The sequence below is a fragment of the Lagopus leucura genome, unplaced genomic scaffold, assembly GCF_019238085.1.
Source record: "Lagopus leucura isolate 7727_CA_CO unplaced genomic scaffold, USGS_WTPT01 Super-Scaffold_73, whole genome shotgun sequence".
In the NCBI taxonomy this organism is placed as follows: domain Eukaryota; kingdom Metazoa; phylum Chordata; class Aves; order Galliformes; family Phasianidae; genus Lagopus; species Lagopus leucura.
This window is the reverse complement of record NW_024962252.1, coordinates 67,225,787-67,244,577: the sequence shown is the minus strand read 5'-3', so window position 1 is coordinate 67,244,577 and position 18,791 is coordinate 67,225,787. Positions and strand designations below refer to the sequence as shown.

Below are 18,791 nucleotides of genomic sequence, written 5' to 3'. Positions count from 1 at the left end.
TATTATCCATCAAGCCAGATGAAAACACAGCTTTTGATGATGTGTTGATTTGTAGTAAGCACATTAATCAAATTAGCATATATACGTCAAAATGATGAATAAGAATAGTAGGAAAAAGAAAAAAAAATGAAATACTAAGATATGCTTTCAACTTTGAAATGCAGCCAATGTTTTTCCTTTGTGCAAAAGCAAGAGCAGGGCTTTGAACACATAACAGTATAGATATATCACTTGATCTCAAGTTAACCTCTGAAAATTTCTGAGTAACATGAACAGTTTGATTCTGAATCCTTGGCCCATTATGCAAGTGCAAAAACATTCTTAGTCTGTAAGAGAAGTCTGAGAATGGCTCAAACAAATGGTGTTAAAAGAAGATACTATTTCATTTCAAACCTTCACAGATCGTCTACAAAATTAACTGAGTAAAGTTGAAGCAACTATAATGATTCTCTCAAAAGATAATATGCATCATTGTACAGATCTAGTTACACACTGCCCAGAAATAGGGCAATATCAGCAAATGTAATAGGATGCAAGTCCACATTCTCTAGGTTTTTCTGAGTATTCATAAAAAGATGCTTCTGTGTTCACTCTTTCCATTGGAAAAAGGAAGTGAAACATCCTTTCCTGTACTGAGATACACATTTTATGCTGCCTAAATATAACTAAAATTGTTCAGATTTATTTCCTTTTTATGTCCTTCTGTATACATGCTTAGTCTGAATAAGGTTCTGAACTTTCATAAAGGACTCCTAGTATTTAAAGCTTTGCAGCCTCAGGTACTCTGAAATATATTCTTGTAAGGTTTCTTCACTAGCACCTGTGAAAAAAAAAACACAGGTGAAATTGAGAACATTGAAAGACAGAAATGAAAAGAATGGATTTAAAGGAAGTTGAAAGAGCCCCGCTTACAGATGATAAGGTAGTAGAGATGAAAGCATGAGAGATGGAAAGAGATTAATTTGACTATCTGGATCCTCAAAGTTTGAGGACTAACAGCATCACATTTCTCTGTACATGTGACAACAATTAATATCCAAAAGATATCAAGATCCAAAAGCTTCAATATTGCTATGGGAAAGGCAGTGTTAAAAGGGATCAAGAACGGTATCTGACAAGAAATCAACATCACCACTGTAACAAAAAGAAGTGCTTTGAGTTTGCAAACACTACTGATTAGAAGATAAGACTGTGTATTATCATACAAATTTAGAAAAGTCCCTCAGCAATCCCCGATAAAGAATTTTACCATATGCTCAACTGTTTTCCTGTTTCAGCACTTGCCGTAGAAAATAGTTTACTAAAATATATATATATATTTAGAATGATTGATTCAGACTGTATCTCTACTGTAGACCGTAGAAGTCTAAAGACTTGTGAACAACACTACACCAGAATTTACTTTTCAACTATTAAAATGGAGCAATGACTGGTATAAAACAGCTTTAGTTTCATGTCATGCAATTTTCATACTTCAACAAGCTTATCCCCTTGTACTATTTGACAGCTTGCACATGCTAATGCAATTTGTTCTATGAAGTCATGCTTTTCACATTTACATCAAGTTGATTTTGCAGCATTTCTTCTTTGCAATACTGATCTATGGCAATTAGTTAAACAACTTTAAAATCACTGAAATTTATACCATATTAGCCTCTGCCTACTTGACCATATTAGCCTATGCCTACTCTCCAGAGGGCTGACTAACCACAACAACAGGTATCTTGTTGCTGTCAACTGCAGATAACAGAGCCTTGCTTTCCTTCAGACAGCTACTCTATCAAGCTCTTGTCTACTGAGATTCAATCTGAGATGCCGAGGAGGCAATCTCTCACAGTTTATCCAAGCTTCTTATCCAGTTACTATGAAAAGTTGCAGATAAAAAATCATCTCTACTGTTCTGAGATTAAAAGCGTCATACAAACGTTCTGCTTCTTTTAGTCTATTGTGTTTGTGAAACACGTGCATAACCTCATTCAGTCACTGTAAGCCAGTTGTCCATAGTTTTCTAAGGGATGTGTTTGCCCTTATAAGAGGACTGATTGTGTTTGAGTTTTTTTCTTATGAAAAATAGATAAGGAGAACTATCCACATCACCCTGGTTTCTGTACATCTGCACAGAGGTGAGAAATGAAGGAATGCACATCTTTTCCCAGGGCAATACCACTGTTGCTACTCAACTGCCTGTAGTAAATGGGGCAGAAAAATCTTGGATTTGTGTCACTCCTGCTGGCACAAAGCTGTTTGAACCAACCCTGATCTGAGCAGAAGGAAATGAACTTTTCCTGAATCATCCAAAGGGGATGCACTACTTGAGCAGTGCCACTACACATATTGTACGTTTAGGAGCACCTGGTAAATCACAACATCCTCCTCTCTGGCCTATTCTTCACTTAGAGCTTGAGCACAGCTATCGGCGACAGCTACTAAGTTTGGTACTAAAGATGAGTAAACCCTGAGAAACATTATTTTATTCTAAAAATAATATAATTTTTTTGTTGAAAGTTTAAACTCCCTTAGGCACCTCCAAAAACCCAGGAGCCAATTTTATTCCCCCCCACAATTTTTATGAAGACACTGCTACATCTTTCTTATAAATGCCATAATTACATATAGAAATAATATATGAATATGTACATAATGTACAAATATATATAGTATAAAAATAGAGTAAATAAATACATCAATCCATTTGCAGTCTATTTTCTTATACAAATATACATATTTAACTAATGAAAAAAAAATTCTGGTTATTATTTTCCATCCATGATAAATGATCACATAGAGCCTGAGCAGATAAAAATCTACGAGGGTAGTTAACTAGTGACCAGATCACAGTTAAGACTTGGAAAAGAAACAATACTGAAGCCAAAACATTCAAGTCTCATTTATCCTTATCCTCTTTTACGATGGAAAATTTCTGATACTCTTCTGATGATAGATGCAACTAGATGCATCTAGGTTTTAAACTTGTAGTCACTAGAGCAAATGTAGAAACAAATAAATATACATCCACAAATACCTTGATAAACAAAGAAATCCATTCATCTTTACCTTCAGGGAACTTTGTAAATCTGAGATGTAAGAAATGCATGCCTATATTTTGGGATTTTTACATTGGAAAATGAACTCAAATTTCAAAGTTGTAAGACTATTTCTGCTGCAAGTATTCTAAATGAAAAAGGACGAAGAACAAAGCAGCCAACAAACAATAGTTTGTATTCTTCTCAAATACCTGACTCACAATACTCTTGGCTTCTATGTTGACATAATGGTCATTCCTTACTTCCGCACTGAGACACAGTCAGTTTGTATACAATTCTTAAAAGCAATGATGTAGACGGATTTATAGCCAGAGAAAATAGCTTTGAGATATAATCACTAATGTAGAAAAACCTAAGCTCCCTTGAAGCCCAAGCTTGAATTTTGGTAGGCTCACCTCACATCCTTTCATCGGAAGATTAAATTCCGTGTAGCATAGTATATAGAAGTCCTCCACCGGATTTTTTAAAGATAAAGTCCTGTCTTCTTTGAGTGCTGTTAAATGAGATATCTTTTCCTCTCATTTTATTTTTTTAATAAATCCTAAAAACTTTAAATACTCTTTTGAGGATATTTCTCTTTTTAAAAATAGTTCACTAGCTTCTTTGTCACGAATATTTTGAAGCTCTATTTCTTTGATTTTCAATCTTAGCATAAGTAATGGACATTATGATGGCATAAATGGTAGACACTGCTGTCCTACTCCACAGGCAGGATTTGCAGAAATCAGACCCAAAAGAATACAGTCATTTCTCCAAACTCTCTTCTTTTCTTTAAATTGCCATAGCTAAAAAGACTCATTGAAACTAATAACATTTTAAACTTCCTTTAGAAAGATTAAAAAACTCCAACAAATATCCCACTAATTATTGTTCCTTTCCAACAATTCTCTACCTTAGTCTCAGCAAACTAATAATTATGACTACTACAGAGCTTAAGTTCACATTTTTAGGGCTTAAACTGCTAAAACATACTGCAAGCAGTCATAATTGCACGTGCACTATGCATTTAATTTAAGCATACAGTGATATCCAATTATATGTCTTTATATATTCTGTAGACATTTTGTATGCTTTGTCCAAACTGACTTTAGCAAGAACTATACCCTTTGTCTTCAGCAATTACAGATAATTTAAAAATTGCTAATAGAACATCTACTAATGCCAAATATAAAAATATGAGGCTAAAATGAAAAAGGGGAGATAGATTGGTAGTCCTGAGATTTCTGAGTTTTTCCACTTGAAAAGACTAGTAAGAAAAATTGTTTGTCCTTATTCATATCTTTTTTGATGCCAGCTGATGTTTAGGTGTATAATCCAAACAGTCCCCAGAAGACAGAGTAAAGGTAATGGTCAGTAATAATCACAGTTGGCTGCTATTTAAAGGAAAAGAAATTGCTAGGAATTAATACAATGTACAGTAAGTAGAAATTAAGCTCATCAAAGAGGCATTTTCTTGGGTAGTATTTTTCAGACCACTAGAGCCTCTACCTGTTCAAATTCCTTTGTGAAGCCACACCATCACTGTAGTAATTTTAGGGAAAGTTGCACAGGAGGCGGGACCAGAGCTCACCTGAAAATCAGAAATCAGCCTGAAAAGTCTTCTCTTGCAAGCTCTGTTGCTTGCAGATCAGTCATCTAGTGGTTATAAAGGAAGTGTTCGATGAGTACATAAAAGAACTTGAGACCCACACCAACAGATGTCACATAGCAGTAGAAAAATCTATGAGGAAATGCTAAAAAGTGGGCTCAGAGACAAACTGAAATAAATATTGAGAATGTTTTGTCTGACTTCAGGTTACAACTACAAGCAGAGGACATTTGAGTTACTGAGTCCTAGTTGCCATGCTACCAAGAGCTTTGTTCTGGATTGTACAACTTCCCTGTCAAAGCTCTGCAATACCCTGTCTCAGGTATCCTTTGGGCATATAAATATGACATATATACTTCACATTTATATATATATACAAATAGATAACCATATCTATCTATCTGTATATAGATATATACATATCTATAAATACTATGTTACAATACATAATATATATGTAATATATTATGTGTTTACATATATATTATATATTCCTATATATGATATATATATGTGATATTTTTAAAAAGTTTCTGTTAAAATTTTATTTTTTTTTTTACCTATAATATATGGGTGTTAAAATATTCTTTGATTAATTATTCAGCATGACAGGTTCTTTTGTCCACAACATTAATCTCTCTCCAGCCTTGCCCTGCATGATGTAAGAAAAATTTCTCCTCCAAAAATACACATGAGAAGAGTCATCTTCATACTCTAGCATATTCTGGAAGTTTTGACTTGCCAGATGAGGCCAGGGATATGGGGAAGCTGGTACATCAGTGGATGCCTGACCACATCCCAGGCTGCTCTGCACACTGTGAGCTACTCAGGGCTGTGGTGCGTTGGGCAACCCTGGGTTTTAAAGGTTTGACAGTGCTTCAACCTTCTTGTCCTTGGCATGTCCAAATCCAGGCCATACAGTATGTCTCTGCAGGAGCCATCCTCCTCTTACCCTTCTGTATGAACCGAACTAAAAAATGTAAAAAATCATGGGAGAAGCAAAAGTTCATGAATGTAGGAGGAGGAGAGGGAGGGGATCTAGTCCCTTGCTGCCAATCCTGCCTCCTCATCCTCATCATCCCACTCCAAAGAGAAGGAGTTTCAGTGCTCAGGAGACACCAAACAATGTCCTGCTCTGACCACATATATGAACTTCATGTCACATCTGGTGTCAACATAAGTTTCTGGCATAGCAAAGCTAAATGTTTCTTAAGCTAAAGCTTTTTTAAGCAACAGTCTAACAGCTTGTTGTGAATATTTTTTTATTTTTTTTTCTCACTGTGTTATCGGAGTTCTTTTTAAAATAAACAACAGAATTTGCTTTTAGATTATTTGGCCACAAAGATTCCATAAAAGATTCCATAATTAATCTAGTTGCTGGCCCATTTCTTCAAGTTTGTGATCAGCAATGCCTATAAATTTCTTGATGACATTTTTTCAATCTCTGCTTTACTTTACGACCAGAGATATGTAAACTACTACAGATGTATAAACTACCACATGTTGGTTTTCCAAATACTTTTCACTCCACTTTAGAAACAATCCTTTTTAACTAATTAATCACTTAATTAAATTGAGAGTTTGAAATTGAAGAATCATAGTGAATCATTCATTTTACACCATTACATTTAAGACACATAAATTCCTAAGTGCCTTTCATCACTTTGTCAGTATTGTTTCTCTGTTAACAATATAATATAGCAATATTTGTAAGGGATGGAGTATTTTTCTTAGGAAGATGTACACACAAGCTACTAATTTCTTCTTAATTCCTACAATAAATTTTAAGAAGTCCCCAGCAAAGTCACTACAAGCTATAGCAAATTTGCTTCCAGATCTTCTCTCATAGCAGGGTATCAGCACATTCTGTAAGGATAAACTAGAACCTACTTATTCTGTCCGGAATCAGTGAGTTTCCATCGAAGTCACTTAATACAAATTCAGTAAACAAGGAGAGATTTTAAAATGCTTTGAATGAATGCTAAGGAACTTTTTTTATTTTTCATCACACACAGACTACTGCATTAAGTTACATTTAAATAAATACAGGGGCTGACTTTGAGACTGTGGAGTTTGAAGAGTTGCTATATCTTAGGGCATTGGCCCTTGGAGCCTTATTTGGTCAAATCAGCTCTGCAATAACATCCCAATAAAATGCGAGCATTTTTCAGGAGATATGTACTGGCATGAAACCATAACCTTAGTAATTCACCCAGCACTGAGCAAATCAGCAGTGACCATCTTGCTCAGTGCTGACTGTGAACCCTCCAGCTTTCATGCACTCCTAATACAGCATGCCCGAGAACTGAAGATAAAGCTGTATTTTCTAATCACTTGTTCATCTATTGTCTAAAATGGAAAAAGGCAGAAAAAGTACCATAAATGCAGTTTCTATTTTTGAACCATTTCCTTTCCTCCTATGTTCTCTGCTTCAAAATAGACAATAATAACTAAATCTTACAATATTACCTGTAAAGTTAATGACAAGGGATGGGGAAAAAGAAAGGAATGAATCTGACGTAATTATGATATAATCTACTTGCATAATAAAAACTACTCTTGCATACATTTGGAGAAAGTTAGAAATAATACAGAAAAAAAAACGATTACTATTTGAAACAGTATAGTAAATTTCGTACAGAGTTTCTTACCTTCACAATCATGCAGTGGCTGTGTGACACTAGGAACAAAAGTTATTTTTGATAAGCAGAAATACAATACTGAAAAAAGAAAATAAATTTACACAGTGGAAAGGAAATATAAATGATTTCTAAATACATACAATGAAGTTGTAAACTTATTTAATCCTTAATGAAAATCTTAAAAAATATCGTGAAGAAATAATTTCTTTAGACCTTTGTGACTAATCCTTCTTACATTTCTCTTGACAATGTTAGGTTCTGAGTCAATAGAAAATATGTGTAAGCTTTGATATTTTCTATAACATCCCCTCCTGCAAGACTTACTCAAGCTAACCTGAAACCTTCAGGTAAGTAAGTTTTTATTCAATACAGCATTAGCTTAATTAATATTGCTCTCTAAATGTACTCTTTAAAAAAAGAAAACATTTCATTAATTAGAGAAAAATTTGTGTGTAATTTCTTTTTTTAAAAATTTCAATAATATTTAGTTGGAAAGATTTGTTTTCTCATTTCAAAAAATCATTTGAAATTAATTTACATGAAACACAGAGCTTTACATGGGAATTAGCAGCTGGTTTAAAAATGACTCTAAAAAGGGAATAAGAATGTATCCCTTATGGGACTGTCTTGCTTCTATTATATAAGCTGTGTCAGCTTCTGTAAGCCTATATGTGCTTAGATCATTTCTACAGATAACCATATTGAAAAGCTGTGAATATCAGAGGAGTCTGGCACTACAGATTTACTGTCTTGTCTTCCTTGCTGTTCCAAATGATGACCTGATCAAGTTCTGTCTGGATGTCTTGCCACAGGGTGAAAAAGGAAGAGAGAATAAATCACTCTTAGAATTAAGTACTTCTCTGAGGTATTCTAAAACCTTCCTAGTACTGATCCTATCATCCTCTCTTAGAAGTCATTCTATCTTTAAATGCTTTAAAGTGGACTACCATATTTAGATCCTGTATTAAACTGAATAGGCATACATTTCTAGCAAGAAAAGAAAGGAAACTGCATGTGTAACAAATCATATTGCTACACACACACGCAATACACTATGCACATATTTACAGAATATTCTCTCTGTATCTGAATTACTTTTATAAAGTAGGAAGACAAATGGATTTCCTCCTGTTCCAGTCCCTGAATAACAGTTCCCTCTGAGAATAACCTGGGAGAAACAAGCTGTGTGGTTTAGATGAGTAGATTAAAATATTCTAACAAAAGAAAGCCTAGTGCTCTCCAGAACTTCAGGTTAGTCAAGAGTCTCAATGTCAGTTTGAGTTTGCTTACAAGTAGAAAATCTGCCAAATAGGGATGGTCACCAAAAATGAAGTAGTGAGAAATGAAGACTGGTAAGCAAATAAAGCTATTTCAATCAACTGAACAGAAAGATTTGGAATACAGAATAGGAAAGAATTAGTCCTGTTATCAGGACAATACTTTCAATTTCATATATATGTATGTGTGTGTATAAATATATACATTCAATAGAAAATAAACTATTAGAGAGACAGTAAAATACTTCCAATTAATGGAAGTAGTGTAATGTTCAAACTTAAATCCCTTGAGGATTTTACTGCACTATTTTACTTAGCTTAATGTAATTTAAATTGTAAACAGAATGGTTTTGTAAACCCCTAGAGAACTGTATTTTATTTATAATGTATTTCCTTTGAAGGTTATGGAAATCATGCTCTTCCTGAATTCTATATCTCACATACCACCTACAGCTGCAAAGTAGTCAGCCCTTACAAGTTGGACATGACCAGCCTGGTGAAGTACGTGACTAGAAAATGCAAGATTTTTTTGTTTGTTTTTATTGCCAAAGGAAATAGAAATATGTAATTGTGAAAACTAACAGTCTTCCTCCCCCCAAAAAAGATACTGAAAGATTTTCATTGCAAAAGTTGGAGTTTTTAGAGGGAATGGAATTCAGACATAACCACTCCACTTGAGTTTTTAATGCACGTAAGGAAATAATTGCTTATGCTGGATCCTACAGGGAATTATATCTGAGAGCAAATATATTTTGTACACTTCAGTTTAAGTATCTAAATAGTTCTATCATTCATTTAAGTAACAAATCTAATCCTAGTATAAAATGTATGCTTTCTCTCAAGATACATATTACAAATGATCAGTTTGTGTCACCTTTTTTACTCCAAGGAATTCAACTATTCTATTTCAAAATAAATAAGCAAAGTTGAATGAATGAGCTGAACACTAGTCTATGTCCTCCCTTCACTATCAAGAGCTACTGCTTAGACTTTGTTAAATAACTAGAAACAAATAGGAATTTGTCTGTAGAAAATCGATTTCTGCCATTTATCATCTGTTTTAAACATTATAGCGTTCAGCGCCTTGTGAATGACTCATTAACTCAACACATGAGCCATAGATACACAACGGTTTAAACTGTGATGCTTCCTGTGAAATAATGTCAATCCAAGTCACTTCAAGGGGACTGTATAAACAGGAACTAAACAAGTAAGCACTGAAACATCCGGCTGATTGTGCAACTGCTTACAGCATAAACTCGTGACAAGTGTATTCACAAACTACATACACTTTGTATTGGTTACTCCTTTTTGTAAAAATTTTTTTCTTCTAACCAATAACGATTTCTAAAACTAAGCAAGTAAGTAAAAATACAACAATACAAGACATTTCCTCTGGCTCTTCTTAGATCAGACACGACGTAGCTTAGACTTGAAAGTTACCACAATCGTCTTAGACTTTGAACTTTGCATTAGTGAGTCATTTTGTACCACAAACTTTGCAAACATCTATTTTTTTGCTAAAAGCTCATAAAGCACAAGCATCACTTGTGTTAAATGACAAATGCATGTCACAATGACCATTACCCTTGCATTCAAAGTAAGATTTTAGGATTCTGACAGCCCAAACAGCAGAGCTAATGCACCTTTGCTAAGCAAAACAATGCTGCTCCTCTCAAATAATATAATGCGTTCCGACAAACCGACAAACTCTGTTTAAAGCATTGCACTCTTGTGCAATGCTTTACTCCACTTCCTTGGAGTAAAGAACATTATTTGATTATTTCTTCACATATGTAATCCCTTAAGAGGTAGCACAACAGCATAAACATAAAGCAATCCATTAGATATATTTACATGAATGGTTTTTGTCATTTTTAACTTAGTAGCAGGAAAAAAGAAAGCTATGTTGATATAGACTGGATTGGTGCTATAACACTTTATTATATGCTCACTGTTATCCCAGTGTCATATTATAGTCTAATTGACAAACATACTTACAAGGGGAAAGAGATGCGTTCTGTAACATTTGTAGAAATGAATTATATGACTCTTTTCTTTTTACTTTTCTTTTAGGCTATGACTAAAGATAGTTAATTCCAATCCTTTTAGAACACTCTCAATTTCAGTAACAATTAAAACAATTCTTGTTGAATGGCAATTGTGCCTCTGAAACCAAAAGACAGCATTTGCTGCAGAGCCAGTATCCTCTACAGTATAATGAATTGAATTTCTTCCTGGCCCCTTAGCTACAACCCAAGGAAGATTTTGGATACTCCAACCAAACAGCATAGATTTATTTTCCATCTAGAGCTAGCAACTCACTTACAAATACTGACAATTTCAATTTAACTACTTAAACAGAAAACGTATGTGTTTTCAGGATTTTATTCACAAAGACTAACCTGAAAGAAAAAGAAGCTACAAGCCTTTACCATACTCAAAATCTGTGAAATAAAAAAATCAAACTAAAGCTGGAAAATGGCCAACACAACATAAAAGGCAAAAACAACTATAATCAAGTATGGTCAACTGTATAATGTTGTTCAAGACACTATGTACTAATTTCAGAATATGAAATTAGAGGTTTGCCTTGATTTAGGATGTATATGAGCTGCTTATTGCTAGTTTCAAAGATATAAAGATTCAACCAGCATGCTATGTAAATGATTTCCTGAAATGACTTGATTAGAAGGTTTGTTTAGACAAGTAGAACTGACTGATTGAAATCTCAACACACTCCAGCAACAATCGCAATAAACTGTCAGTGCCACAGTCCCTCAAGTGAGTATGTGAGAAGAGCAGTCTTCCATGTAAGGGGTGTGCCTACAAATGTAAATACAGACCATATAGATCACTGTTACACAAGTATGTTTCATTTCTACAAAACGAAGGACAAATTGCAAATCAGCATGGAAGTTTTACAGAAATGTAAGAAATGTGGAAAAACACCAACTACGTCAGATATGAATGTTGCAGCCTACAGATTCATAATTAATGTAAATAGTTTTAAATACCTCTGCAACTGGATCACAAAACAGTTAAACATGCAATGAAGAAATCAGACAACTGCTAATAAATGCTAGCAATTTATCTGGAAATATCTAGTTCTTTGCCTAAGTTAATTTTTACAGGGGAAATTACTTCTGAGAACCTAAGCCCAGGTAGCATATCAAAACTGGAATAGAAAATACACTTTCCAGGAAATTACTCTTTCCTACAGCAAGACTGAATTATGGGCTACATTTTTTCTTTATCTGAAATCCATTAGAAAATTGATGCATTTTGCAGAAGCTCAAGATGAATAGCAGAAATAATCTGAAAGCATCTTTCTTCTACTTGCCAAAAGCATTATATTGTACTATTCTTTTTAAAACAGGCCTAGAGGTTCATTCCTGTAAACCTTTTCAGCCTGGCTCTCATTCAGCTAGTTATGCAGTTGTAATAACAAGAAGCTCAGGGTTTGCCAACTGCTTGAGAATTTGCTCAGTTTCTCTATTGGGCTTTTGCCTAAGCCAAAATTTGCATCACTGCAGCTACTATTGAAGTTAGCTCACGTACACCTACATGAATGATAGTCATTGCAGCATTTCTAGCATGCACAGCAATTTCCAATACACGTGCCATAGAGACCAAACACTTATTGATATATGATGGTTTACAGCTGCATGTCTCTTCATAATAAAACACATCACAAATTTGGAAAGCATTATTCAATGAGTTTGTGGTCCAAAACCTCCAGAAGAACCCAAGCTGGCAAAGTGAGCATTATTATTAAAAAAAAATTAAAAAAATCAGCTGTTTGTTGATATGCTTACTACTTGAAAAGATATATTATAGATGTGTTTCTTTTACCTACATGGTCCAGGGAGGAACATCAAAGTGGCTAGTAGGATCAGGCACTGTGTATTTCTGTGAACTCCTCTTTTGGAAACATAACTGGTAGTGTGTCAGCATGTAGGCTGTGAACAAAACAGAAGAGAGAGGAGGAATTATAAGAATAGATTGCAAATGCACAGCAGTGACACAGACATATAAGCTGAATGTACTTGTGGGTATCAAGAGGAAACAAAAGCTGTTAATGCTTTCTGTGGCTGAATACTGTTTTCCTTTAATATATTTATAAATTTTTAGACAGCTGAAAATAGTAAGAACAACTCAAGGATCCACATACTGCATATATCTGGAAATAAGACAGTACTGACAACTTCAGTTATTCACAGTGCTACACAAGGGGCTAAGTATAATCATAATGTTTTCAGATGATTTTTCAAACACAGTGACCACATTGGAGTGAGGATAACTATTTGCCTGAGACAACACAAAAGAGTCTGCATCTGAGTGAGGAAGGGATCTTGGAAGACAGCACCTTCAGAGTTGCTATTCAGAGAGCTTCAGAGAACTGCTGAGCTCACCTGGACTCCAGGGACAGCTCATTGCATGGGCAGAAATCAGTACATAGCTCTCCTTTTCTTCCCCAAATAATGCTGTCTCTCAAACTAACCAGTTTAGAAAGCTGTTTGGAATACTACTTTCCATTAAAAGAGTAGAACAACAACAACAAAAGGAATCTGATTCCAAATATTATTTTCAGCTTAATTTAACATATTGTTGGTATCAAAAGTTGACACAAACAGAGGAAGCAAAAAAAAAAAAAAAAAAAACCCACGAAGGGTGCTCCAAAAGTAATGCCTCCAATTTTACTATGTTGGACCATGATGTCAGAGATGGATCACTTCTAGTCAGGCCAGAAGAAGACAGCCTTTCTTGCAACAAGGTAATGCCACGCCTGGTACCATTTTGAAAACTGTGAAATGCACTACCAATCTTGGCTGGATTGTCCTAGCACGTACACTGTATTGTGCAGATTTTGCAACTTCTGACCTCCATCTGTTCAGACTGATGAAAGATGGACCGTGTGGGCAACACTTTCCTAGCAATAATGCTGTTATAGCATTTTTTAAGCAAACAGTTGGTTTCCTCCACTGGCGTGCCAGGTAGGCTCATGTTGGTGAGAATGCATAGCTCATAATTATGACTATGCTGAAAAACATTATTTTGTCACTAAGAATTTGCTGTATCAACCTGTGTTATTATGATCTTTGTATATGTTGTAGTTTCCATGGAAATAAATAGAAGACATTACTTTCAGTGACCTATATAACAATAATTAAAACTTATACAACATATTTTCCTCCACAAAAAAAATGTAAATTCCTGAAGTGAAGGAGAAGGATTAGCCACTTACTGCTGTGTTTCAAGTAACTAGATATAATTAATGCCAAGTGGGACCACGTGCTGTTATTATCCCATCTATTACATGCTATTGCAGTTGAAGGCTTCAAAACCCCTCCGAATTGCTTGAACACAGAAGAATGATTCTGAATCTGCAGATGCTGCATGTGATTGCTCAGTGTTTCAGCCTTATCAGCATGCCAATAGGTTTCACTCCCGGTTGTTACAAAACAAGGCAGAAGACCAGAGAGAGCGTGTACTGGCTATATTGGATGTCTAGTTTGTTGTGTTCTTTTTTTTTTTTTTTTTTTTTTTTTTCCAGTAAAAAACAACAACAATTATAAGACTGAAGTTATTAACAAACAAGGCTGAGATCACTTTATAATTCATTTTCCAAAGAAAACAGGCACTTAGTCCAGTTTTTCTCACCAAAAGATGACATAAATACAGCTCTATATGCCGTTGATCAAGAAGGTCTCTCTTTCCTATTTGGAAAGGAAGCAGATCAGATGAAAGACAGCTCAAAAGAAGGAACATACATTGACTGTATCACTAGTAGTGCCATTCAATTTTTAGCTGGAAGGAACCTGGATACATCAGTGTGGCAAACCCTTTTGTAGGAGCACACTTTGATGCCCTCTTTGCTGAGTTCAAGATTTGGCTGACAAACATTAATTCCAGATACACCTCCTGAAGCAGCTAGGTTTTTCTGTTCCAAGCTGCAACTTGTTTGTGTCACTACTCCCACCAGAATAGGCAAGGGAACTAACAGTAGCACAAGGAAACATGTCTACACCTAAGGTCACCCAGCAGAGAAGGGAAAACACTCAGACAGAGGCAAGAAGAAGCCAAGGAATTCATGCTCATCAGAAACCACCTCCCACCTGGAAAGCACTTTGACTCTGCAAAGCTATGGATAAACACTGTGAGAAGTCTGGTAGGAGAGCTTGACATTTTAGCTTCAAAAAGGTAAGCCCACACCTTTAAGATATAAGTTCTGGTTTTGGTCCCTCTCAGTTAAGAGATAACAGTTTCTGACAGTTAAATAAAGAATATTAATTTCCTTCTTGTCAAGTTATTTTCAGTCAAAAACTCATTATTCAATTAGCTTTTGAAGTTGTTCTCAGTAAAGAAATTTAGTTCCAGAAATTTTTGGTCATTATTGCCAGTATTCAGATTTACTCCCTTAACCACACAGGTAGTGACTCAGCTTCAGAATTTACTGCTCTATTTTATAATTTCTCAAAAAAATCTTGTACTGTTGCTAAACCCAGCTATGAAAGTAACAAACTCTTCTCACCATGAAAACCAATCAAAAACAGTTGGCCATTCAGCTTGTGAAGACAATCAAAGCTCATGTGAAGGAATGATGTGAAAGTTGTATCCCCACACATCTGGTACAAAATACCATGATAAAATCACAGAAGATGGCTAACTTATATTTTACATCTGGGAAACAGTGGCACTTTTTCTTTTATGCTGATATAGTTCACTAGTCCTCCTTTCCGAGTGACTTGTCCAAAGAAAAGAAAAACAAAACCCTTACGCCCTACTCCATCAACATGAATCCTGGACATACCAAATCCAACAACAGCCACTCTGAACTCAATGGTGATTTTCTATGATAGAAATTCAATTTAAGGGGTGCTTCTAAGCATTGGCCGATAAATTGTGATACCAGTCCTTGGGTGTGGTTTGGGAGCTAGTACAACTAAGAAACTTGAGTTAGGATTCATGCACGGGGGCAATTATGAAGAAGAGGTATCTGAGTTTTCCAGTATTACAAATACATCTGTGACCATGACAGCTTAAAAGATGTTGCTATCTGCGCAGGTGGACTCTCTCTATTCAAGTACCAGATCTGAAGATCACACTTTACAATTCCTTCCTTTTATTCATCAGAAACATTATCTAGCACAAGAAGTGCACCTTGAACGCCTTTTGCTTTTAATTTATTTTTGATAAAACCTCACTTGAGACAAGTGTCAAAAAAGCCTTTAAATAAGAGAACTACTTCTGTTGAAAGCAGTACTGTGGATACAGTAATTTCTGTTATGTTTACTTGATAAAATGAATTGACATACATTGACTCTGCACTTTGAAATTGAATTCCTGTATTTATTCAGAAGTGTATTATGGAGTAAGTTTCTCACTGTTAGAAACAGATTGCATAGATACATAAAACTTTGTACATAATAAGGAATGAATTTCACATGAAATCATCACCAGGTACTTTATTATTCACTGGGTACTTTATTATTTTTTGAACTAAACTTTGGGAAATTTTTTTTTTTTTTAATATACCTACACAGATACAAGGCACTTCATAGTGTAGTAGTGTAAAAGTAGTTTTATGGATATAATTTTGATGACTTTACAACATCAGAAGGAAAAGCATTATAAAATATTTGCCCTGCAGCTTCTATGTTCAATGGACTTTAAAGGCCAGAAAGTCTTTTGATTCTTTAGCTTCAGGTATAGAAAAGTCTAAAAGCTAAAAGTATTTCTGCTTTGCACTTCTTCCACTGAATCTAATTAGATATATGTTAGAATCACTCTGGACAAGATGAAAGTAAGAGACTGAAAGTGCAATGTTTATAAACTCAAAATAACAGGTCTGTGGTAACAGAGCTACAAAAATGCTACACCCAGATTAGGGTATAATTTGCTGCTGGGAACTATTTGTTGTTGCTTATTTTCACATTCCACACTGTGGAAGCAACCTGTAAAATGATGTTTACTCCAGATAATGACTTCAGCATTTTATTGGCAAATTTGAGTGGTTATTTTGCAGATACTGTCAGCCTAAAAGTGCTCAAATCAGTTTACTTCACTTACAAAGTAACTAGTAAGTTCACTAGAGTGTCTGAAAATAATTAGTAGCACAAGCAGTTAGGAAAGAAGAAAACAGCTGGCAAAAATACTATGTAGAAGTGTACTTCAGTTTAACTACTCTTTATTACTTGTATCTTCCACGTATCCAATATATAATCATGAAAGCTTTTTAAACCTGAGAAATTTACAATCCCTTAGATTTTTATTCCTCTTGGTGCTTACTGATAGCTGACCTCTAGCACCTCAGTTTTTTTTTTAAGAAAACAAAGATTTTTTTTCTTTTAAAAGGTTTTTAAAATTTCATGTATAATTTTATATACACTATTGGATAATCATGACACCTATTACACAGCAGATCTAAACCTGGTTGGATGAATCCCATTTTCACTGTTCACTTTTACTATCATAAATTGTTACCCAGAATGACTGTATTTACAGTCTTTACAAATGACTCTTTCATTCACTCCTTAGTTTACAAATATTCTGATCCATCCTGCAATTTTGAATCAGCTTAGGCTCCCCTACATACATACCTACACACACATATACACACAGACATATATATATATGTATGTATCCACGTAAAAAACACGTACCTTTTCTCATGGAAGGCAGTTTTATCTGAAAAAGATGTCCTGGGTAAACATATTGCTCTGTTTCTTCCATATAGAAACACTAGTAACAGCTGTTCAAAGATTTTAAGGCATTCATTACTCCCTGACTAATAACCTTTTTCTCCAATCACTGAAATTGAGACTTTTCCCTCTCCTACAGAGTCAGTGTCACTGATTACCTCAAAAAGAAAAGAAGAAATTCTCAGGAAACATTAAAAATATCAATACTTGATAAAACATTTGGGTGTGACTTACGTACAGAAGTGTTTGATGTGCTCAATTTGAGAGCATAGGACAGCACTGTACTGAAATACTAAATGACCATGGGAGGCTGCTGAGTACACTGTGGGTAATGCAAGTGGGATTTCCTGACACTGGAAAGTCAGTAAGCCTCTCACTGGAAAGATGCTGTCTGGTCATCAGCTACCCAGGCAGGAAGGAGCCTGAAAGCTGCTCTTTCATACCTATGCCTGCTTCACAATGGAAGGAAAGACTCCATGATCACAAACTCCTTTCAAAACTCAATTTTGTATAAAACATACACAAAATTATCCAACAATTGTCTCAGTGAAACTTCTGACATGAAATTACAGGGTTAGTGAAAATGTTTATAAGTGCAGAAAAGAGATTAGCTATGGCAAGAGGTGCAATCACCTCCCACACACTTACCTATCAAAACTCACACATCAAAAGACAGTTAATAGCATATGTATATAACCTTAAATGATCTCCTAAATTAACCCAGACATTGTCTGCAAGGCAGCTTTTGTATTCAAATATATAAAACAAAGAAAAATGTTGAGAAATATCAAATGCTCAACTCCTTCCACTGTTACATCTACAGATGTAACAACAGCTTGAATTTTTGTTTCACTAGATCTTTTTGAGGGGGCTGAAGAAATAAAAGCAGCTGCTGCAGAGCCTCTGTAAGGTGAGGCTGAGGCTACCATGTGTGAGACACAGCTGGCTCCAGTGGCCTGGCCACAGCACAGAGCTGGACCTGCAGCCAGCATGGTGGCACCTCTGAGGAAAGGCAATTAAGAAAGAGCAAGAAAATGCATCATAGAAAATGCCCATTTTCTGAAGGAGCTGTATCCTGTGATGAAGCACAAAAGTAGTGAGAGGAATACAGAGCATAGCAAGGGGCTATGGACTGACCTGAGCTGCCCACAAAATGCAGCTTAGGATGGCTGCTCTTTGGGTAGCTGAGACTGAAAATTATTTCTCACATGCTGCAGATCCATATGATATGAAATTCACAACTAATTGGTTTTTAACATAACCTGAGGTTTTATTTTTATCCACCCGCTATCCAGGAAAGGCTGTTCTAGGTGATTTGACACACAGTACTCTTTGAAGCAAACAATCAAAGGAACAGGTTGATTGCTTAGGGTCTCAGAGCACAGCTCCTTCCATAAAGCTAGCATAAATTCCAGTACAAATACAGTTATATATCAATTACAGATTACAGCAGCAAGTAATATAACACACAACAATATAGGTGAAGGTGTTGATTTTGACTTCTAACTACAATTTCTCATGGCTAAAAATGCAAT

The 18,791-nt window shown here is 35.2% G+C and overlaps 1 protein-coding gene across 2 annotated transcripts in view; it reads right to left on the bottom strand.

The window, feature by feature from the left end:
- The window catches only part of CHRM3 (cholinergic receptor muscarinic 3), a 256,251-nt gene that overhangs the window by 101,638 nt on the left and 135,822 nt on the right, over window positions 1-18,791 (bottom strand). The window contains exon 3 of one of the 2 annotated variants that reach the window (XM_042887211.1): window positions 12,411-12,513. In XM_042887211.1, coding sequence (XP_042743145.1) covers window positions 12,411-12,508 — 98 coding nt within the window. In that variant the 5' untranslated portion in view covers window positions 12,509-12,513. Of the gene's footprint in view, window positions 1-12,406; window positions 12,514-18,791 lie in introns of those variants that run through there. The other variant, XM_042887221.1, reaches the window with a different exon arrangement.